The following is a 24,365-nucleotide window of genomic DNA, read 5'->3' on the forward strand; positions in this document are numbered from 1 at the left end:
TCACTCCCACCCACCCCTCACTGCACAGGGTGCTCCCTTCCTTCTGATTCTATAGACATTGGGTCAGGGGCAGTTGGATGAGGAGGAAGAATGAGGAGGAAGAGGGTATCCTTCTCCTTAGTATAGGCCCAAGACAGGGGAGAAGACAAGAAGTCCTTGGAGATGAGCAAGAGAGTCAAGAAAAAGGATCAACTCCACCTTTCTCACACTCCCTCCACAGCAGACCGCCCCTCTCCCCCTCCAGCAGTGGGGCTCTTATCCTCACCCAAAGCCAGGCCTTCCCAGGACTTGGCTGCTCCCAGCACCAGGCTGGCCTTCCCTGCGCTCAGAAGTAAACTGTGGGCATTGCTGCTGCCACCTGGTGGAGGCAGAAGGTTCACAGCTTTCTACCCTGAAAGGCTCCAGGGCACATGCAGGATTCTTTCCAGTCCAGTGGAGTCCAGTGCTACTCCACTAAGGCTGAGGCTGCCACCCTGAGCTTTATTTACCTCCTCCCAGGTAGTAGCACACTGAGATGGGAAGGCTCCTGTTGAAGGTAATGAAGCCAGCTACTCAAGACAAGAACTCTTGGACCCACCCTCAAGGAGATGAGGCAGCAGGCCATGAAGCCACAGGTGATGACTGGCAGACAGGCCAGGAGGGGCAGAAGGACAGCAGAGAACCATCAGTAGGACTTTCTGCAATGTCTTGGTCCCAACATCCCCAGAGAGGTGGTGCAGATTAGGTCCAGAGAAGGAAGGTCAGAGGCACCAGCCTGCCTCCAGGAGAGCCTTCAGAGCATGCACCTCGGAGAAACAGACCTGATGGACCAGGAGAGGGAAGAAGCATCTCAGTCCCTACCCTATGCCCACACTGGCCCCATGGAGCCCACAGTGATGGGAGGAACAGCAAGAATGGTGGTGGCAGTAGCTGGGCCCTCACCTACATTTTTCCTCCAACTCCAGGAGACAGACAAAAAAGGGAACAACCTGTAGTCTTCATGTCTCACCACAGAGAAGGGATTCCAACACACCCCCCTTAAGCAGGGTGGTGGCAAAGCCCCTGTGCAGCAAGTATATCCTAATCGAGTTCTGATTACAGGGCAGACAGCAGAACATAAGGCACTGGCTGTGCCCAAGCTGCCAGGCTCATGCGAACCTGCATAGAGGGCATATGGCCAGCACAGACGGGACCTCTGTGAAAAATGCCAGGGACACACAAGGTGTCAGAGAGCCTTCCCTGCAAATCTCTCTTCATTAACATTTCATATGGAGCTAAGTGTGTGGTAATAAAATGGCTATTAGCGCACTTATATTTATGATGATTTCACTCACTGCAGCTGGAGTTAACCTTTCAGAGGGTCTGTGCACAGCAATTCTCAGCAGGCCCCAACGGGCCCCTCTCTGGCAGCTGGACACTGATGAGAAGTAGGAGGCTGCAGGTCAGCAAGGACCTCTGGAGTTCCCTTGCTCCTGGTCCATCAGGTTCACACTGCCAACAGTGCTGAGTGAGGGCTGCTCTCCAGGCAGGGAGGGGCACAGCAAAGCAACCAAAACGATGGTTTGGCTCCCGTGTAGCCTCAGTATAAGCCAGAGGCAGAAAGGATGAGTGTAGCCCAGGCCCCCACTCCATCATGGAGCAGTGTTACCACATGCCAGGCATTTTCTTAGGCATTCAGGGACACTGCTCTCATACCCTGATCATAACAACCCAAGAACCAATGGCATGTAGCTCCTGGACCATTCCTTTATCTGAATCAAGCCTGCTTTCCACAACAGCACCTGTTACCACATTAAGTAATGCATACTTGTTTATCAAATGTCTCCCTCACCCAGCTCAGCACCAATGGACAGAAGCTCTGTCAGATGCTCCCTGGAAGGGGCTGGGTGGCATGTACTTACAACAATGGCTAACACTAGGAGCAACTGGTCATACAGCAAGCCTGGCTCTTCTGAGGATCACAGGCTGTCTCTTCACATTGGACATCAGAGGTGACCCCAAACTGGCTAAGTGGGGAGTGGAGATAGCTGCCTCGATGGAATAACAGACCATGCTAGCATCTAATTAAAGAATACTAATACCACACAAAAGTGTTTGTGGGCCATACATGGACTGCAAAGCCATGGACCCAGCGTATGCAGGGTGGGCAGAACAGCAGTGCAGAGCTAGAATGCTGGGGCCTGCTGATCTATGCCCCATTTCTTACCATATCCTTCAGCAGCTCAGGGACTCAGATACACCCCTGGGCCTCACCTTCCTTGTGGGCAAAATTACGACAGTGATGCAAGCAGCATAGCCCAACTCCATGCTCCTGCCTGCAGGGTGCAGTGAGTCTGATTGAACAACAGACGCAACAAGCTCAGAGCTGAGCAGAGTAGTACCAGCAGTGTCAGTGCGTGTGTGCGTGCGTGCGGCTGTGGCAGTTTCCTGGCAGCCAGGAAGCCCTGCTTTGTGCCCAGGATCCCACCACAATCTCTTTTCCCACAGCGGGGCAGGACAGGGAAGGGAAGGGCAGGCGTCTCTCCCTCTACGCTGAAAGTCATTTGAAGAAAGCCTTGGGGGCCTCCTTAGGCCCCAGCCTATTCAGCCAGCTAGGGAGGAACAGCATTATGGGGCTCTGACCAGCTGTCCCTAGTATATACTCTGATCATAGCTACAAATTGGGCTGTGAGGCCTGATGGACCTAAGAGCAAATCACACTTTTCTAAAACAGAACTCTCCCTCTGCTCTCATGACACTAAAAGAAGACACAGACTTCAGGGAGCACCCACAAGATAATGAAAGAAAAGAGGATATAAGCTGCCCTTACTTAAGAGGACTGTAGAGCACCTGAAACCCCAGGACAGGGCAAGGCAAGAATAGACAGCAAGGAGAAACCACATGCAGCAGCCCAGCCCAAACCCCCTCTCCCAGTGCCAGTGAAGCTGCCCACAGAACTGTGGACCAGGCCCAGGACCACCTCAAAGTGACAAATCCATCTGGAGGCGTTGGCTTACAATAACTCCCCGCATCACAGGCCTGCTGGCAAAAGCTTCCTGGGATCCTCTGATAGCCCGGTAACATTACAAGATTTAAAGTGGCCTGACCAGGTGCACAAGTGCCCACCCTTCCCACAGCCCTGTGAGCAGACCCACCTCCATCTCTGTGCTGTGTGCGTGCACCTTCTGCACCATGTCCTCGGCCTCACGCAGACGGCGTGTCAGCTGGGGTGAGTACTCAGCCTGCGTCAGCTCGCTGTCATAGGATCCCAGGATAGCCCGCATGCCGTCCCGCTCCTGTGGGTAAAAGGTGGGGGTCAGGAGTGAAGGCAGAAGTAGGGAAGCAATGATAGAAATGGTTTGGAGGAATAGAGACAGGAGCTCAGGCTCTCTCATGGAGGCCCTTTCAGAACTCAAGATTCAGGGCTGTATTTCCTTACTGACAGCACCTGTCTCCAGAGCACCTGCTGGGGAGGGCCAGTGTTTGCAGCTTCCTGACTCTGTACTACCTGGGCCAGGTCCTAGGAGCCCACCCTGGCCTCAGTGCTCATTTTGACATACCAGGTTGGACACCCCTTGCTGTGACTTTCAACCACTAAACATTCAGGGTGGCAAGGAACAGCCAGGAGTCTGGAAGGTAGGACCCAGCTGAGCAGGGCTGCCACCACCAGTTCACAGGGAAAAGACACTGCTCAGCCCAATGCAAGCTCCCTGAGAGGCCAGAGTTCCCCTGGACAACCGTGGTCTCACTGATTTCTCTGTCCTCTGTCTGAACTAATGGATGATGAGTCACAATGCCACCCATCGTGTCCAGTACTCCAGCCTCCTCTCTTGGGACAGGCAAGGATCACAGGTGTCCTAGGGTGACAGACTGCAGAGTCAGGAGTAAATGCCATAACAGAGGTTCCTGTTCTTCTGTGACCCACTAGAAATGCTGACTGCAGGGGCCTGGGAGAGAAGACAGCTTCTTCCTGGCCAGCACTGAGTCATGCTTGCCTCGGACACTGGAGAGATCCTCCACATGGGCCTGAAGGGGAATGCCCTCTACAAGCCTGCAGGGAGGCCTGAGGAGAAGAGGAGCCCTGAGCTGCTCAGAGGCCACATAAGGAGCACAGCATCACTGAGAAAACTTCATCTCCACAGGGCTGCTCCCTGCCTTCTTGCCCTCCTAAATGGGATCTCAATGTACCTCAAATCACATGCCCACTGGGTTCTACTGCACCAGGTAGAGGGAACCCACCCCAGAAGACTCAGGCCAGGGACCCCTCAGTTGCTCTGTCAGCTCCTAAGCTCAGGGGATGACCCAGCTGGGGTCAGTGAAGCCTTCCTCCAGAGGCCTAGGGGTATGGGTTTGGCTTCTTTGCTTCCCACACACATGAATGGTCCCACAGATGTGCCACTGGTGGGCTTAGTGTCTCTGCCTGGGCTCTGCTATTCAAGAGGCTAGCAGTAGGTATTCTGGGGGGCAGTGCTTGTGAGACCCTGAATCAAATTTCAGTTTTACAGAAGTGAGCTATCTAATCCCCTCATATCTCATGTCCTCCAGGAGTAAGAGGAGTGTCACATAACAGCTGTGCAGATCAGTGACTGTCCAGACAGCATCCAGCAAGCAGCCCTAGAAGCAACTGGTTGTCTTGCTGTTTTACACATAGAATGACAACGTTGCCCATGCTGGCAGGTACTAGTGGGCTATAGGCAGCCCTACACACTCTCCCCAACACAAACATTCTAAGCAAGGAGCTTGGGAAAAGGTAAGAACCAGCTCTGGCAGACCTTGTGGTGTCCTTGGCCAGCAGTGGCCCAGGTGAGAGCTGCAGTCTGCCTGCACCAGCACTGGCTCAAAGGGAATATCATGGCCCAAATGAAACCTGCGTACTCAGACCACCTGGAGTACCACTCCCCACCCCTCAATTGTCAAAGTCTCTCCCCATGCAGCATTCTGTGTCTACATGTTGTGGCCCAATGGTATTCCCCAGGACAGACCAGCCTAAAGGCTCAGTGACCACATCAACTATCCCACACTCCTACTTCAGCTTCTCAAGTGTCCCTTCACTTGTGAGTGACAGTGAGAATTGCAGGGATGCTGGGAAGCCCTACCAGCCCTCTCCTGAGCCCATCACATGCACAGCCTCTGGCTACTGGGTCTGTGCTCTTTTCTCTCCAGAGCCAGGGACACAGTTGTCACCCCAGCATGGACTTCACAATTAGTTGATGACAAAAAATTCAATAAGTGAGAAATTAAAGTTACAAATCCAACTGCAACTGGCCACATATCTGGGGAAAATTTGTTTCCATGGAAGGTTTATGGAGTGTCATAATTTTATTGAAATCCTATATCTTCCCATTGACTTTTATCGTTTCAAGCTGGTTACCGGAGTTATCATTACCAGAGCGTCAATGCCGTGAGAGGCCGGGGCGGGGGATTTCCTTTCATAAACAAGCAGTAATTGTCTCCTTTATTGATCAATAAATCTCCAAAATGCTGCCCTTCACTAGGCTTCTCCTCTATTACATCTCCAGGCTAGCAACAGCTGGCACAGAAGAAAAATCTAAAACAAGAAGTTTGCTGTTTGTACCTTTTCAAGAAATGGTTTTGTCATTAGAGGAAGAGCAGGCACTGTGCTGGGTGATTTGGTAATGACTTTTTAATGACTAATTCCACTTGTGGTAAAGTTCGCCTGGTTTCCACTCAAGTGAATGCTGGCGATTAATCGCCGTGCAAACAGGCACCCAGGCTGTGCCGATGGAGCCTTAAAGGCTTGCTCAGGAAGTACAAAACAAAATGACATTTTCCATTGAGTGCTTCTCCTTGGGTACAGAACAGTCCTGTTTGTAAGCAATAAAATTTGTTTGTCATGTAATTAATGCCAACTAGGGGAGTGTTCCAGGACATTCTCACAGATTAAGAAAGTTGCTGATGGCTAGGAGCCTCTGAAACTACGTAAGCCAGTGCATGGGTGTGGGGGGTCCCCATGCATGTGGTGAACAGTTGGCAAGGCTGCTTGCCCCAGGCAGAAAGAGCTGGTTGCCTATCCTAGCCCTGTCAGTTCCAACATGAGGAAGCTAAGGGAGTAGAAATGAGTTGGTATGGTGAGGTGATGAAGAAAGGCAACCATCAAGCTGGGAAAGAATTCCAAGGTCAAGCTAGGCAGTGGTTTTCTAGATGGGAAACCAAGGCACAGAAGTACAGAGTTGTTACTGGGCATGGTGGGTCATACTTGTTATCTTAATATTCAGAAGGGAAGGCAGAATGATTGTAGTCTAGCTCTATATTGAAAAAGTGATGAGAGACCCTATCTGTAAAAGAGACTAAGACCAGAAAGGAATGGAGGATGGCTCAAGTGGTAGAGCACCCACCTAATAAACATGAGGTCCTAAATTCAATCCCCAATTCTGCCAGAAAGGCGGGGGGGGGGGGAAAGGTGCCTAGAGTCACTTGTCCCACACCCTGACATTCAAAACCATTGAGGTTCCTAACAAGGCTCCTCCTCCATCATCATCCCCATTCATGATGATAGATAGGCCCAGCCTGGCACAAGGCCAGTAGGGGCTATAGACAATCACTATGAGATAAGCAGAGCAAGCAGAGATGCAGGACTTGGTCAGCCTCACTCCCAGGAAGTTCTAAGAGTCCTGGGAGGGAGAGAACTTGGAGCCTAGGAGTAGTGTCCCTGGAGTCTGACACATAAGACAACAAGACAAACACTGGGGCTGGGAGGGACCCACATTGTTGTTCCCAATCCATTCATATAAAACCAACCCTTAGCCTCACCTCTTACACCTCAGGAGTCTGGGACAGGGAATGAGAACAGGTGCCTATGGTAGTTCAGGAATTTTGTCTTAGCAAGGCCTCCACTGCTGAGCTTTTTTTGTGTCTTAGGGCCAGTCTGGAAGGCCTTTCATTGGAACAGAATAGCCATATTCTTTTAGGTACAAAAACCCAATGACCACACTGCACATAGACCTAGCCACCTTTCCACTAGTCCTTCCTTACAGAGACTGAGCCATCTCACCCACCATTCTTGACGGGCCTGGGCAAGGCCAGGAGGGTGCAACCTGTCCGGTTGTGCCTACGCAGCCTGTATGTGAAGGGAAAAACACACATCCTAGCCCTCTTCTCTGGCAAAGGAAAAGGCTTGGGGCAACCTGGCAGAGCTGCAGGTAGGGAGGACAGCTTAGCAGAATCCAGAGAAGAGAAAATTCCAGATAGGTGATAAAACCAAGAGCCAGCACAGGGAGATGTCATCTCCTATAGATGGCATATGTGTACAGAACAGTGTACAAGTCTGAATGTATGTGCATGTAATAAACCTTCACTGAGCTGAGTCCTGTACATTCCTGCTCACACACAGGAGAGCAGGGGCAGCTGGTGGGCTTGGTTGGGCAGTCGTGTTCTTGCTGCAGTCCCGGCAGGGCCTCCTGGACAGCTCTGTGTCATCACTCAGTGCTGCCAGAAGTTCCCATCACCATGGAAGTCCATCACTCATTATTTGTTCACCTGTGTGCACCCATTAAACCTGGGTCCAGCATGCAGGAGACCCCACAGAGCTCTGAGAAATGGGAATGTGGGAAAGGCTAATATAGACCTCAAGCAGTGGATTCAAGACAGGGCTGCAGCCTGAGCACTGGAGAGGCACTGGGCAGACTTAGGCAAGTGCAGTGACTTCACAGAGGTAAGGGCTGTACTCAACCCCGTAGGGGCAACATGCAAAAGACCTTGGGGGAGAGCCACAAAAGATGATGGCAATCAGGATCCCCAAAATCCAAGTCCTTTACCATTGAGCCCTGTGTCTCTGTGTGTGCATGTGCACGCACACATACTCATGCTAAAGTCAGGACCTGTTTACTTTTGCTTAGCTTTTTCACTAAAGGCTGACATTCTACCAATTTAACCAAACACAACCCCATTTCCAGCTTTTTGCTGGTTAATTGGTTTTGTCTGCCTGAGATTTCCTCAGCCTCATACCTTAGGTCTGAGTCTCTTGGGTAGCTAGGATTATGGATGTGAGCTACCACTGCCTGGCCCACTGGCTTTTGAGGACCACTCTGTGATCATGCTGGAGTCCCTCAAGAACAGAGAAACACCTGCCCTGGGCACATGGAGGCCAGAGACCACCACAACAGGATTAGGGAGCTACCACATTCACTGAGATAGCCAGAAAACCAGTATCTGGAGGGGGATGTCTCCTGTGACAAACAGCCAGAGCCAGGTCTGCACTTCAGCTGTATATGGGCTGAACAACAAGGTAGAAAGCAAAGGAGATAGCCCTAAGGAATCAGGAATATTACAAGAGGTGTCAGCACAGGGTGGAGGACCAGTCTAGAACCTATCATACTGCAGCTACATGAAGTGTTCATATCACAGAGACCACCCAAGGCCAAATCCTGGCTGCCACTGACTTGTGTGATCTGGGGGAAAATAACCAGCCTATCTAAGTCTTGGGGTGCTTTAAATGTGCAGTGGAAATGCAAAGTGCCCCCAGCTGTCCAAAAGTTGAAATACAGTCTTGTGTGTGAAGCTCTAGGCACCATGACCCCATCTGGACAGGTACAGGCATTGCTGGTCTGCCCCTCTCCCTGCTGCTGCTTCTGTGACAAACATCCTTGCTGGGAGAGGACACAGAGCCCACACAGGTGCTCCAATCCCACCGCAAGCTTGGAGAGACCAGCGCTTGAAGGTATGTCCTAGAGCCCTCACCACAGGGAGAGTGGGCCCAGACAGGCAAAGCTGGGTGGTGGCTATGTGTAGAGGATCCCTCCCCAAATCTCACCCCCCCCCCACCTCCGCTTGGGCTGCCAGGCCAGAGGGAGCAGAGCTTGAGGGCAGCCAGGCAGTGCTTCCCTTGCCCTTCTCTCTGCAATCTTCCTCTTCCCTCTTCAGCCTGGTCTACCAGGGCTGACTCACTCCTGCCGCCCACTCCATCCCAGCTTCCCAGAGCTGTCTGAAAGGCCTCCATGGACTCCGTGGGATGCTCTCTGCGGGCTCTCCTCCAGCCCTTCCGCCGCCCCCATGGCCTCTCACTCACATCCCAACTCCTCCACTCTACTCTTTATCACTCCACAAAGCTCCTTAGGAAAAGGAGATTATGATCACAAGTGACTGGAGATGACCACCCCTCCCCTGCTGAGGAGTTGCTCTGTCTAAAGCACTGTAAGAGTGCTGCAGGCTCTCCCTCCCTCTGCCTATGGCTACTCTCTCTCCATAGATGCAGGCAGGTAGGAGGCCCACAGGGTCCACTTCCCAGGTGGGGTGGAACAGGCTCCAGCCCCCCTGGCTTCACTGAGAACTAATGAGGACCTACAGACTAAAATGATAAGAGCAATCACCCACTCTGGGGACAGGGTTCAAGTCCTGCACTACCACAAATGGGAGAGACTGAGGCAGAGATCTGACCTCTCTGGACTCTTACTGTGCAAAACGGGGAATCCCCCCACATCCCCCACACACATACACACGTTTATAGGACAAGCAGCACCAGTGAGCCCACAGCACAGCAGTGCCAACAAACAGGAAGTGCTAAAGGCTGGTCACAACCCAACACCAGGGTCTCATACTGGCCCTTAACTTGTGCCTTGTTCTCACAACTGACTGTTTCAAAAAAAGTTTCCAAGGTGATTTTAACTGGCTGTTGACAATTTTTGTGTGTGTGTGTGTGTGTTTGTTTATTGTTTGCTCTGAGGGGTTTTGAGATAAGATCTCACTATAGATCCTTGGTTGGCCGACACCTATAATATACCTGCCTCAGCCTCCTAAATGCTGGGATTGCAGGTAGATACCACCATGCTCTGCTTCAGTTCCTCTGAACACTGGGCAGAACTTGGAAGGAGCTGTCCTGTGGCTTGTGCACAACTAAGGGACAGTATTCAGCAGTAGCCATGCATGGTTTCAGCCAGTTGTTCACCTTGGAACTGTTCTCATAGTCAGATGGTGTCAAAGCTTACCTCTCTTGGGTTGGAAGTATGGCTCAAGTGGCACAGTGCCAGTTGTGAGCAACCAAAGCCAATCTCTCTGAATAGCTGGAAAGAAGTAGCAAGAGGTAGCCAACAATCCCCAGCTGTGGTAACTGGTTCACTGTCATTAACACTCACCCACTGTCTCTAGCACCCACTGTCCCCAATATTTACTGACTGTCCCCAACACTCACCCACTGTCCTCAAAACTCATCCACTATCCCTAACACTCAATCACCATCCCCAAAACCAGTCAACTGTCCCCAACACTCATCCACCGTCCTCAACACTCATCTATCGCCCTCAAAACTCATCCACTGTCCCCAAAACTCATCCACTGTCCCCAACACTCATCCACTGCCCCCAACACTCATCCACTGCCCCCAACACTCATCCACCGTCCTCAACACTCATCTATCGCCCTCAAAACTCATCCACTGTCCCCAACACTCATCCACTGTCCCCAGCACTAATCCATTGCCCCCAACACTCATCCACTGCCTCCAACACTCATCCACTGTCCCCAACACTCATCCATTGTCCCCAGCACTAATCCATTGCCCCCAACACTCATCCACTGTCCCCAACACTCATCCACTGCCTCCAACACTCATCCACTGTCCCCAACACTCATCCTGTCCCCAGCACTAATCCATTGCCCCCAACACTCATCCACTGTCCCCATCACTCATCCACTGTGCCCACCACTCATCCACTGTCCTCAACACTCATCTACTGTCCTCAACACTCATCTACTGTCCTCAACACTCATCCGCTATCCCTTATCCTCATTCACTGTCCCTAACACTGGCCCACTGGCTCTAACATAAACCAGGCTCCTCTTCCATTCCTGTAAGTTCTAATGGGAAGTTTCTGTTAGGTCTGCAGAAGTTCAAAGGGGACTGCACATGGCTGGTCATGGAGCAACATGATACACTACATGCTGGCAATCAGTCCTGAGTCAAAGGACCAGCTCACTCTATTTATACAGGAGAGATGGGCATGGCTCCTCCTTCTACTAGCCAGACTCCTGCCTCCTGCAGGGCCTCACAGGAAAGAGGCCAGCACAAGAGACTGTGGGACAGAGAGACACAGGAAGAACAACAGAGACATGCAGCTCCACTGAAAAGACAAGCAAAAGGCAAGAGAGACATTTATCACAAGAGAATAGAGAGATACAAACAAACTAAATTGTTTCATCATCAAACAGAGGACAGTACATAAACATATGCTAGTCAGCCTTGATGCTGGGTAGACAGGAAAACCACAAGTAGTAAGCTAAGAATCTGTGAGCAGAAACTCACACTCATAATACATGGGAGCTAAAAACCCTCATTGGAAAATATCACAGTGTCTTAGCCCAGATTTGCATGCCAGCTAGACGTAGGAGCACACATAGGTTCTTGCCAGGAAAGCAGGACTCTATATACCCATAAACCCCAAGACAAAGTTCTAAGAATATAAGCTCATTGTCAAAGTTTGCAGAACACAAATGAGAATAAAACTCACAGTACAGAAAATATGGATGAGTAGTATGTTCAGAGCAATAAAGAAAGAATTTAAGGCCAGCCACAGAATCTCAAACCTACAATCCTAGCTATTCAGAAGGCAGAGATAGGGAGGATCACAGTTTGTTCAAGATTAGCCCATGCAAACAAGTTCACAAGACCCTATGTTAAGGAACAAACAAATATGTGCTTGGTAACATGCCTGTCATCCTAGTTCTATAGAAAACAAGTAGGAAGATCACAGTCCAGGCTATTCTAGGCATAAAACATGAGGCTCTACTCAAAAATTAACTAAAGCAAAAATTGCCAGGGCTGTGTAGCTCAAGTAAGCACCTACCCAGCAAGCATAGGGTCCCAAGTTTAAATCCCAGTACCAGAGATAGAGAGAGAGATAGAGAGAGACAGAGAGAGACAGAGACAGAGAGAGACAGAGACAGAGACAGACAGACAGACAGGCAGACAGACTGACTTTTATGTTAACAGGAATCAAAAGACACCATTAATAACAAATTTAAAAATGAACTAAATATAGGTAAACAAAGTAAAATTAGAATGATAATTTAAAAGTTATAGGCAAACAATTTGGATGTGGCTAAAGACAGATTCAGTAAACAGAAAGATAAACCTAAATAATTAACCAAAGAGAACAGCAAAAGACAAAGAGAAGGGAGATATGAAGGACTAAGAGATACACAGGCAGAATAAAAAGGTATGAAAAGTCTCCAATCAGCATCACAGAAAAACAACACAGGAAGTATGCAGTCATCAAAGAAGTGAAGATGGTTGATAATCTTCCAGAACTGACAAAACAATAGCAGCTTCAGATTTAGAAGCCACCACATATTCCAGACATGAGCTGGAATGAGGACATTTGATAGCTGAATGAGACTGTGGTTTTGCTGGGAGAGGGGAGATCTGGGAGAAAGCTCAGAACAACGGCAGACAGCTGATATCAGCAGTGGCAGTGGGAGTCAGGAGACAGTTGGAGAAGGCACAAGTCAGTCATGTGTACCAATATGTCTCCCTAGACAAGAGCAGAAAAAAGGGAAATGACCAGAGCAAAGATCTGAGAAACAAGAACTCAGCAATCAGTGCATGTGCACCAATCCAAACACACCAAATTCATGAGATCAAAGCTTCACAGCTGATGAATGGCTCCCTGGAGTACTGATATGCAAAGAACTGTAAGAAACTAAAGTTCTTACATACCTCTGAGGGTGTTAAAGAAGTCAGAATGCACAAAGGGAATGACACTGGGAGTTGGATTGGTTGTTTTTTGGGGGGTAGAAAGCCACTGGGGTTGAAATCAGGACTTTGTGTGTGCTAGGAACGTATTCTACCACTGAGCTACTTCTCCAGCCCTTTTGCTTATTTTGAGATAAGGCCTCATTTCCTGCCCAGTCTGCCATCCTATTTTATGCTTACACTGTAGTTATGATGATAGGTGAACACCATCACACCCAGCTTCTTCCACTGAGATGGAGTCTCTCAAAGTGTTTTTTTGTTTGTTTGTTTTTTTTTTAACTTAGCTTGGCCTTATACTGCAATGCAATCCTCCCAATTTCAGCCTTCTGGGTAGCTAGGATTATAGTATTAGCCACTACCCTCAGCTGACAATGGGAGTATACCATTTGTCTCTGCCAAAGCATAGCAGAAGTGTGGCTGCATGGGGCTATATCTCAAGGCAGGTGAGAGTGTAAACCAGCTGTCCATTTTTTTCATGTTTTCACCACTTTCCAACCTGTGATATATGTACTGATCTGCCCCCCCCCAAATTATAATTAAAATAAAGTTGAGGAAAAAAGATGGTACCTAAATAGAAAGGGGGAAACACTTTGAGGAAGTCAGGAGGCTTAAGCTGTTCCATCCAGAGAGGGCATGTTACTCCATACTATGAAAACTGAATACAGAAAAACCACTAAGAGAATCAAAGGAGGAGGATTTTAAAAAACAAGAGAAACTCCAATAATCTCAAAATGAGGCAAGAAAATGGGAAAAGAGACAAAACATGGAAAATCAAAATATAAACTAGGACAGAAATTCAAATCAGAAGAATTAACAATGTAAACAGAATAAACATCCCAATGAAAACACAAGGCTGCTCATAATGGGTAAGAAAAATGGCTTTTGTTTGCAGGCAACAAAACCACAGAGAAACTTGGAGACAAGTACAAGGAAGACAGCAACAAAAGCAAGCGGCTGTGTCAATATTTTACAAAATACAACTTAAGGCAAAAGGCTCACAGACAAAGGCCTGCCACATGACTGTCAAAAACTCCCTCACCAGAAGTGTGTGAGGTTTACACTTGAGAGAATGCAATTCAGGCTCCATGAAGAAAGCAATCACCTATAGAGTGGCAGATGTCAGTGTATCGCTTAGAGTCACTGATGGATTGAGCGGGTACTGGGCAGTGAGAGGCAAACTTGTGAGCAATACAGTTAAAAATTCTGACCTAAACTATTTGTACAGAACACCACCCCAAGTCACTCAGGGCGGCATGCAAATGCTGCAACATAAAACCTATCAAGGAAGATTTCAGGTGAAATATCACTTAGAAGGAACTTGACATGAAAATGATTAGGCTGAAAATCAGTTCCTAAAAGATCACTAAGAAGTTCAATACATCTGTGAATCTGGAAACATGTCAAGTAGCAATAGGTTAAGTCAGACATCATAAAAGAAACGTGATACTATAAATGATAATGAATATACACTAAAACCAGTTTAGCACTTGCAAAAATCCTTAGAACGCTTTCTTCACTTATATTCAACAAAAGGTAATTTACTTATTTTTCTTTAACAAAAAAGGCTTAAAAAAGCAAGAAATGGTCCATGCCCTGCACTGAGCATGCTGTCTGCAGGCTACTAGTCCTACAAGAGGCTCCAGTGCTCCCTATACACAGGCTCTACAACACGCTCCCTTGCACACATAAACACATACAACCATAATGAGGTCATCAATAATGCATAAGGAAGCCCTCTAACTTACTGCCCAGCTAGAAAACCTACAAGCTGAAAATAGCTAGCTAGACAATTAACCTAAAAATGAGAGAAAAGAATAAAATAATTAAAGCAAAGAGAATTGGAATGAAATAAAAATCAGAACAAATGGGTGAAAGAGAAAAGACAAGCCAGCCGCCAGTGGCTCAGGCCTGTAATCCTAGCTACTCAGGAGGCTGAGATCTGAGAATCGCAGTTCAAAGCCAGCCCAGGCAAGAAAGTCCCTGAGACTCTTATCTCCAATGAACTACCAGAAAACCGGAAGTGGCACTGTGGCTCAAGTAGTAGACTTGCTCACCTTGAGCTGAAGGGCTCAGGGACAGTGCCCAGGCCCAGAGTTCAAGGCCCATGACTAACAAAAGAAAGAAAGAAGAAAGAAAGAAGAAAGAAAGAAAAGACATGAAGATAGGTAAGTCAATAAAAAGTTCTAGAACTAAAATGGAAAAAAAAAGGAAAAACTGAGAATACAGTATCTATTTAGAAAAGATCTATTTAGAATAGAGTATCTAATTAGAAAAGGTGGAACCATGTACAACACAGGAAGAATGGGAGAGAGGAGTATACAGAATGTCACAAGCAAGAATGGCTAGAATTTTTCTACATTATGACAGGTCTAGAAAGCTCAGGGAACATAAGCAGGATATATCCTATTCACAATGCAGAAAATCAAAGTCAGGAATCATGGAAGCTGGGGAGAGGGGGCAGGGTGGAGGGGGAGGGGAGGAGAGTGCACCATACATAACAGAAAACAAGGGCAACATTGCACTTCTTGCCAGGAACCATGTAAGCCATAAGAAAGTGGAGGAAGTATTTAAGTACTGACAGAAAGGAAAGAACACAGCTACCAACCTTGGGTTCTATACCCAGCAAACATACCTGTCAAAAGCAAAGGAGAAATGAAGACTTCCTCTGACACACAGAAACCTGGGGCTTCGTTGCCAGCTATACACCTGCCCCACAAGAGGCTTCCAGAGAGGCAAAATGTAGCAACCATAGCCTTGGCACAATGCAGAGAAAGGGCAGCAGTGGATAAGGACCAAGTGGAGTTGAGACCAAGGTGTTGGCTCTCCTTATTCTTCACTCATCTGGCAGACAATTGTGCATGGCAGAAGCAGTACCCACACATAGGACAATCAAAGCACTGAGTGCAGGATAAATGCTGACAGGAGCTGATACGCTCTGGGACTAGACCCTGCATTACCCACTGGCCCAGGGCTTTGAGCAGTCTTAAGTGTCTGTGGCAACTACTAAAATTGTTTCCAAAAGTTGTATGATTCATAATGCTAAGAGGAAACAAACTGAACCATAAGAAATGTTCAATTAAAAACAACACAACGAAAGGAAGATAAAGTAAAATAAAAGAGTGCCCAGATAAACAGTAACTAACACTGGTACCAAACAAACCTCATCAATGATCACGTTTAATGAGAATGATCTACACACTCTAATTAAAACACTGTCAGAGTGGATTTAAAAAGCAAGACATAATTATATGTTGTCCATAAGAAACTGTGAATAAAAAGAAACAACTATTAAAAGTAAAAAGAGATATAAATAGATCATGCTAACTTCATTCAAAAGAAGGCTGGGACCTGTCACTAGTAGCTCATGCCTGTAATCCTGGCTACTCAGGAAGCTGAGATCTGAGGTTTGCAGCTCAAAGCCAGTCTGGTCAGGGAAATCTGGAAGACTTTCTCTCCAATGAACTAGCAAAAAGTCTGGGTGAAAGCATGGCTAAAGTGGTACAGCACCAGCTGAGAAAGTAAATAAGTACAAGGCCCTGAATTCAAACCTTGGTACAAGAAAGAATGGGAAGAGGCTGGCGTATTTTATTAATCTCAAGCAGAACAAGGCAACTCAGTAGAATACAGACAGGTACTATATCATGTCTCCAGGAAGACATGACCCTCATCCATAGGACTCCACGTACAACAGTGTCAAGATACATTGGTACAAATGGATCAAACCGCAGAGACAGATGAAACCTTGTACAGTGCAAACCTCAACTCCTCTCTATCACAAATGGACAGAGCCAAGCAGAAAATCAGTAAGGACACAGCTGAACCAAACAGTACCATTAATCAGTGGGGCTTAGCTGACAGTGACAGAGGGCTTCATCCCTCTCAGGCAGAGCACACATTCCCCTCAGGCTCACAGGGAAATCACAAGGCAGACCACAGTGGGGGGCCGGACATAAAATGCACCCAGGCTCATGGAGAAGAATGTGAATCCACACCCAGTCAGCACTCAGACGATCCCAACTTGTGCAGGAAATCAAAATGAAGAAAAGTCAGAAAGCCCCAGAGCAGTTGGAAATGCAGCAATTTACCTCCAATTAACACGTGTCCACAAAAGTTTTGAGAAGTCTAGCAATGATGATGAGCAACAAGAAGTAAAAAATATAAGTTATCAAAATGCATAAGATGCAACAACAGCAGGGCTTAGAGGGAAAATTTATAGCACTGGGTACATATTTTAGATTTGCAAAGATCCAAGAACAATCATCCAAACTTCCAGGTAGAAAATCGTTCAAAGGGGTACAATACAAGGCACACAAGAAAAGAAATAAAAATCAGAGCTAGAGGCATGGCTAGCAAATATGGGGGCAATGAGTTCAAACCTAAAATAGAAAAAGAAAAAAAGAAGAATAGAAACGAGAAAAAACACACAACCCCAATACAAATGCTGTTACCCATAAAGCTCACTGAAGCTAAGGAGAACACATACATGAGTCACAACAGGGGAAGAGCTGATCCTCTGCTCACTGACAGGATGTGGGGGGTGGGGGGAGACAGAGACAACCCACAGTGAACAACTCTATGCTCTTTAGTGTAATAACTATAATGCCCTTCAATGGCACAAACAGAAAACTCACAGGATGAGGAAGAGACCATACAAATGGGATTCTGGCTGGCCCCCCAAGTGCCTAGAACCTCTGTCCTTGGAATTCCCACTGGGTGGAACCCCTGCCACTGCTTTGAAGTGACTGTAGCCTGGGGTTCAGTCAGATGGAACAGCCTGTGTCAATTATTAAGCTTCCCAGAAAGAAACAGGCTTATAAGGTATTACTGGTGAATTCTACCAAATAGTCTATCAAGTCACTATCTGATCTCCTCAGAAAACAAAAGCAGTTTTTCTGTATGACACTGTGATGACAGATACACAACAGAACATTTGTCAAAACTCAGAACTAGCTGGCACACTAGTTGTGTGGCACACAACTGTAGTCACAGTTACTCAGGAGGCTGAGGTAGGAGGATCACTTGAACCCAGGAGATAGATGGAGGTCAGCTTGGGGAACATAGTAAGATCTTGTCTTTAAAACAAAACAAAGGTTTCAGCTGGGCACTGGTCTGTAATCCTAACTACTCATGAGGTTGAGATCTGAGGACTGTGGTTCAAAGCCAGCCCAGGCAGAAAAGTCACCATGAAACACTTAACTCTTTAAACCATTCAAAAACTGGAAGTGGCATTGTGTCTCAAGTGGTAGAGTGCTACCCTTTAGCACAAAGAGGCTTAGGGATAGTGCCCAGGCTATGAGTTCAAGTCCTACAACTGACAAAAACAACAACAAAATAAAAAACAGCAACAACAAATACTGTACAGAGGGGTTACAATTACATGGGCAAGATAATGAGTACATTTCTTTTCTAATCAATCATTGTAGCCTCCTCCTTTGTTTCCCCTTCCCATCCTCCCCCCACCTCAACCTCCCCCCTCAAAGTTGTAAAGTTCATTTTCGACATAACAACTTGTACATCTCATTGTTGCAATGGGTCCACCTGTATCCCTATTTAAACGATTTGTTTTTTCCCTTCCCCTCTAAAAATTATACCACATCAAATACAGTGAAAGCAGGGGTTATACTGTGGAGGAGGGACATACAAAGCAACAAAGAAATAATCTTATAAATGTGTTAGAAACAATCACATGAAAGAAACAACAACAACAAAGGTTTTAAAAAGCACTAAAGAACTGTACCGCACAAAGAATAAGTGCTAATGTAAAGGATGGACTGTAGTTAGGGACCAGGTGTCAATACTGGCTTATTAGCTATAACAAATGTGCCATAGTAAATAACATAAGATGTTAATGCAAAAAGCTAAGTGAATATAAATAAAAACAACATCTTTCAAACCTCCAAGCATAGGTGCACAACACTTCACATAATAGACTACAGTGAGTAAAGCATAATCAGAAGCAAGGGTTTTAAGGCTCTTGCCTGGAAGACACATACTAATTTTTACTAGACATTGACAAATACCCTATTATTTATTTATTTATTTATTTTGGGTTGTTCGTGGGGCCTGAACTCTGGGCCTGGGCACTGTCCCTCAGCTCTTCAGCTCAAGGGTAGCACTCTACCACTTGAGCCACAGTGCCACTTCCAGCTTTTTCTGTTTGTGTGGTGATGAGGAATCGAATCCAGGGCCTCAAGCATGCAAGGCAAGCACTCTACCACTGAGCCACCTCCCCAGCCCAAAAATAGTCTATCTTATAACCACCAGGATACATACTAAAAATTATATGAGCGTTCACAGTTCCTAACATAAGAATAAGGAGATGATATACTGTCAGGCCCTGGGGGTTCTTGCTTGTAATCATAGGTACTTGATGTAGAGTAGCTACAATCCTGAGAATGAAGGGATTGAGGTTGAGGACAGCCCGGCAGAAAAGCCCATGACCCATTCTTAAACCATAGCTTGTCACAGTGGTGTGCATATGCCAAACCAAGCCACATGCTATAAATATGCTCTCCAAGAACCACTGGCGTCACATCATACACGAAAATAAAGAATTGTCTCAGCAAGACAAAATTTACTTCTGCAGAAGGGTGTGCCATCATCCAAAAATCTGCCAAGCAAGCACAGAGAGCAGGCAGTCTGCTACAGTAGTTATTCTTAACGCAGCAGGCCATGCCCCTCTGCTCAGATTGGTTGAGCCCAGGTTCATAATCTGCTCACAACTGGCTAGTTTGAATAGGGTAAAATGTATTTACATAAGGTGATTTTGAAATAAGATTAACAGTTCACAAGTAATCTCAAAACATACCTACACCCTCTGCTATTTCTGGAATGTGTCTTAATTCTCTGTTGAAAAGAAACCAGTTTAAGATAAAACCTTCAAAAATCCTTTCTTATCCCAAAGCAGTTCCTCTTTTCCTTAACAAGAGCCAAGCCACCTGGCCAAAGAAGGAACTTTTAAGCAACACACTTGGATAGAAAAGACAGTTTTTCTCACACGTGGTAGGCTGAGATTGGGAGGATCTCAGTTCCAGGCTAGCCCAGGCAGAAAAGTCCACAAGACTTCACCTCCTCAGAGGGAAGGTTTACACAGTTGAATAACATCTACAGATCCTAGTAATTTAGAGAAAGCCTAAAGTAGGCAGATCCCTTCTCAATAATAACAAGCATAGCTTAAGTAGCAGAGTGCCATCCCCAAAAGCACAAAGCCTGAACATCAATCCCCAGTACCAACAATTTTTTTCTTAAAATTGTAGAGCAATGTACAAAAAAAGACTACAAACAAATGGCAACTTTAAGATGGAACAATTTAAACAAATTGCATCAATCGGACTAGGTGTGCGGCTAGAGCACTTGAGGACTGAGTCCATCCTAAGCAACATACACATGTATGTACAAGTGTGCACACACACACATGCTACAAAAATGCATGCTCACACAGGCACACTGCAAAAACTGTAATACCAACTAATCAAGAGATTGAAAATCTGAGGACAGTTAGTATGAAGCCAGCCTGGCAGGAAACCCATGAGACTCATATCTTCAATGTAACCAGCAAAAAGCTAGAAGTGGAGCTAGGTTCAAATGGTAGAATGCAAGCCTTGAGCAAAAGAGAAAAAGGACAGCACCCAGACCCTGAGGTCAAGCCCCATGGGGCACACACACACACACACACACACACACACACACACACACACACACACACACACACACGATTGAATAAAAACAAAATCTTTTTTCATCCTATATAAAGTACAAGATATAATCTATACTAAAATAATGATGAAAATTTCTAAATGTAAGTTGAAAAAAGAATGCAACTGTAAAAAAGTGGAAGCTGAAAAATGTGAAGACATATGATTTGATAATATCCATACCCAGACTATACACAATAATTAAAGGTTATGTTCATTAGAAAGACAATTCTTTCCAATTTTTACATGCCCAATATAACAGTACTCAAAGATATACACCAATACTTGATATAACTAAAAGGAGAAATAGATAAACGACCATTACAATGGGAACCTGAAATAAAACTCTCTCAGGAGCAAAAGAAACCACTAAGGACACAGGAAACTTGAACAGAATATTCAACAATGGACGCACAGGCATTTGAAGACTGCACTTGAAAATAAGACATGTTTTCTACATATTATTCTGAAGTGTGCGTGGGTAGTATAAACTAACTGAATATGGAACGGTAAAGCACATCTTGACAAAGTTTAAAGGACTGACGTCACTCAAAGTATAGTCTGAGCACAAGGAAAGTAAACTAAAAATCAATGAGAAGGTTGCTAAACAACTATCAGTAAGAGGTTGAAGAAATTTATTTTTTCAATAACTACTGGTTTGGTCAAAATACATAGAAATGGATATTTAGAAATGGATGGTTAAGTTCCATAGGAAGTTCCTAAAAGCCTCAGTCCCCAGTCTGTGGTGCTGGTGAGGGACAGGAGGTGGGGCCTAGAGGGGAGGGGTCAGGGAGAGGGAGAGAGTGGTCAGGGTTTGCCCATGAAGGGGATGGGGTGGGATATCAGGTTCTTCCAGGTCTACTTTTGTTTCCTGGACATGAGGTGAGTGATTTTGCTCTACCCTGTGCTCCCATCAACATGTACTGCCTAACCACCAGCCCAAAACAACTATATCTATATCTTAAATGCATATATTAGAAGGGGAGAAAGGGTAAGAACCAATTATCTACATATTTTACTCAGAAATTTACAATAATATTAAATAAACCCTACAGGAAGGAGGAAATAGACAAATGTATGAAATTAGAATATATGATTAACAATAGAGCCAGAAGTTGGTTTATTCAAACAGCTACTAAACTTAACAAACTGTTGATGATACCAATTAGGGAAAATAACCAAATAATAAGAGAAGACAAAAGTACAGATTTGAGAAATATTTTTCAAAAATTTAAAGTTTAGGTAAAAACAAAACATCCTTTTTTGGGGGGATGGCGTGGTGACCAGCATTTGAACTCAGGACCTCAAGCTTCCTAAGATTGCTTGTTTTCTGTGGTTAGCACTCTACCACTTGAGCCACAACCTCTATCTCGGCTTTTTGCTGTTTATTTTAGACATAAGAGTCCATGGACTTTACTGCCTGGGCTGGCTTCAAACCTTTATCTTCTGTATTTGAATAGCTAGGATTATAGGCACAAGCCACCGTACCCAGCTAAAATAGAACATCTTTAAAAAACAAAATGTAAAGAAAATCTGAAGTTTCAAAGCTATTAAAAGAAATAAAATCTCAAATTTCAAAATCTCCCCAATAACAACAACAACAAAAAACCCTAGGCCAAGGTAACTTTAATAGGAGATGCTAGGAAACCTTTTTTATAGGTTTCCCATTAGCATAATATAATTGTACAAAGGATTTCAGTGATATTTACAACAGACATGCAATGTAGCTTAAGCAAATCCATTGTATTATTCTTCCCTAACCTCCCTCTCTCTCAACCCCCACCTTTGTAACAGTTTTTGGTGGGTTTTATTACCTAATTTTCAAACAAATATATAATGTAACTTATATTCACCCTACTACACATTCCTTTCTTCTTATAGTAAACCCGTAGAGAAGAAACAGCTCTAATATTACACAGATTATCACAGAGAGTTTCTGACTTTTAATTCAGAAAAAGCATGACCCTAAACCCTGGTGAGAACAATATGAGGGATGCAAACCTAATGCTGAGCTCTGCAGTGGTCAGATATAAACTCCCCAATTAACTTATCCACAAACCAAGTGCAACACTGCACACAAAGCACAGGCCCAGGCCACAGGCTTTTATTCCTGGAATGTAGGCTTAGTCTGTCATTTAAATTTTTACTAAGTTAATTCACATTAACAGGATACATAAAATCATATGTTTACCTCCATATTTGCAAAAAAAACCCCATGTGATTAAAATTCATTTATCTATTCATGATGAAAATAATACCACCAAAAAAATCCCCTTAGCAAATGAAGATTAGAGAGCTATCAATCTGACAACTTTCCTATGGATAGCAAGAATTCTAACAGCAGGACACTAACAGCTTAGCTTTGAGCAAGGGAAGGAGGGAGGGAGGGAGGGAGGGAAGGAAGGAAGGAAGGAAGGAAGGAAGGAAGGAAGGAAGGAAGGAAGGAAGGACCTGCTATTAACACCTCTGCTCAAATCATCACTGGAGAACAAAGCAAGAGAAGACACAAGGTACAAGGATTATTAGTAGCTGATGTAAGTGTGAACACATAATATGAAGTAGTCTACAAATGACTGACTAAAATAAGTTGAACAAAGCTGCTGGGCTAATGCCAATAAATTTAAGCATTATAGCACAAAAGGTTGAAAAATAAAATTTTAGAAAACAATATTTCTAATATGAAGTAACATAATAAGAAGAAATGGCTGCCCAAACCCTTTATAAATTAAAAAATAATGAGAGAAAATAATGAAGACCAAACACATGGAGCATACAGTCTGTCCATGAACTAGGGGAGTCCTGTAGAGACAGCATCGAATTGATGCATTCCCAATTAAAATGCCAGCCAGTTTATGGCTGGAAACCAACAGGCTAGGCTCTAAACTTTGTGTGAAAGAAAAGTGGCCTGAAACAGTCCTAGCAATCCTAAAGATAGTATAGCAGACTCACTCTATGAGATATAGGAATATAGAAGTAACACAAAGGTAGTGTGGTATATAGAGACAGACCAATCAACAAGATCATGTAGAATCCAGATGCAGACCAGTACAGCTGGGGACTGGTTGACTGGTTTCATGATGAAGTAATACATGGCATCGTGGGGAAGGTAAACCTCTCCAATGAGTGGTGATGAGATCACAAGAAATCTATAGCAGGGAGACTTAGGGGGGCCTGGCTCAAGTAGCAGAATGCCTTGCCTAACAAGCTCAAGGCCCTAGATTCAAACCCTAGTTCTTTCCTTGGCCCCAAACGACATCCATGCAGAGAAAAGGGAAGGCTGACAAAATGAAACAGGCAAAGCTGCCAGTGGGTTGGTGCTGGGGTTTGGAGAGGCACTGAGCAGCAGTAATGCTCTATTTCTTGGTCCTGAAAGACCAGGGCGGTGGCTCAGTCATTAAGTCTTACTGAAGGCTGTGGGGGAAGAACACTTTCTATGCATATGCTAGCCTTGGGAGGAAGCTGAATTAGGTAAGAAACTTAAAGCCATTATAAGCACAGTATAGCTGAACAGTTAACACAAACAACTTAGAAAAAACACATCTAGCCAAAACCGAACTTCCTGTTCAGACTAACTTCCTGTTGAGCTACCTATCACAGACCCACAGCTCCAGAAGCCTGGGAGGACCGACCCTCCTTGCACTGGTTTCCCCAGGTAACACATGGCCCAGGCCCAGGGTGGGAGGCTGGGAAGACAAGATTTCTGAGCAGATGAACCTGAGATGAATCTGGGAGCTGTGAAATGAGAGAGGGCACAGGGAAGACAGCAGAAGAGAATAAGGTGTCTAAGGATGGACAAAATCATGCCTGGACTAGAATGTTGCTGCAGGCTTGGAGATGTGGCTCAGTTGGCAGAGCACTAGCCAATGAGCAAAGCATTGGGTACTAAGTTTGAGTCCCAGTTTCCGCCCCCTCCCAGAAAGAAAGAAAGAAAGAAAGAAAGAAAGAAAGAAAGAAAGAAAGAAAGAAAGAAAGAAAGAAAGAAAGAAAGAAAGAAAGAAAGAAAGAAAGAA

General features: G+C 45.5%; 1 protein-coding gene across 2 annotated transcripts in view; it reads right to left on the reverse strand.

Moving 5' to 3' along the window:
- Positions 1–24,365, reverse strand: part of Mad1l1 (MAD1 mitotic arrest deficient-like 1 (yeast)) — a 299,325-nt gene that overhangs the window by 138,120 nt on the left and 136,840 nt on the right. For both annotated transcript variants that reach the window (XM_013023364.1, XM_013023363.1), the window contains exon 12: positions 3,114–3,254. In XM_013023364.1, coding sequence (XP_012878818.1) covers positions 3,114–3,254 — 141 coding nt within the window. The remainder of the gene's footprint in view (positions 1–3,113; positions 3,255–24,365) is intronic.

Source organism: Dipodomys ordii, unplaced genomic scaffold (genome assembly GCF_000151885.1).
Source record: "Dipodomys ordii isolate 6190 unplaced genomic scaffold, Dord_2.0 Scaffold68, whole genome shotgun sequence".
Taxonomy (NCBI): domain Eukaryota; kingdom Metazoa; phylum Chordata; class Mammalia; order Rodentia; family Heteromyidae; genus Dipodomys; species Dipodomys ordii.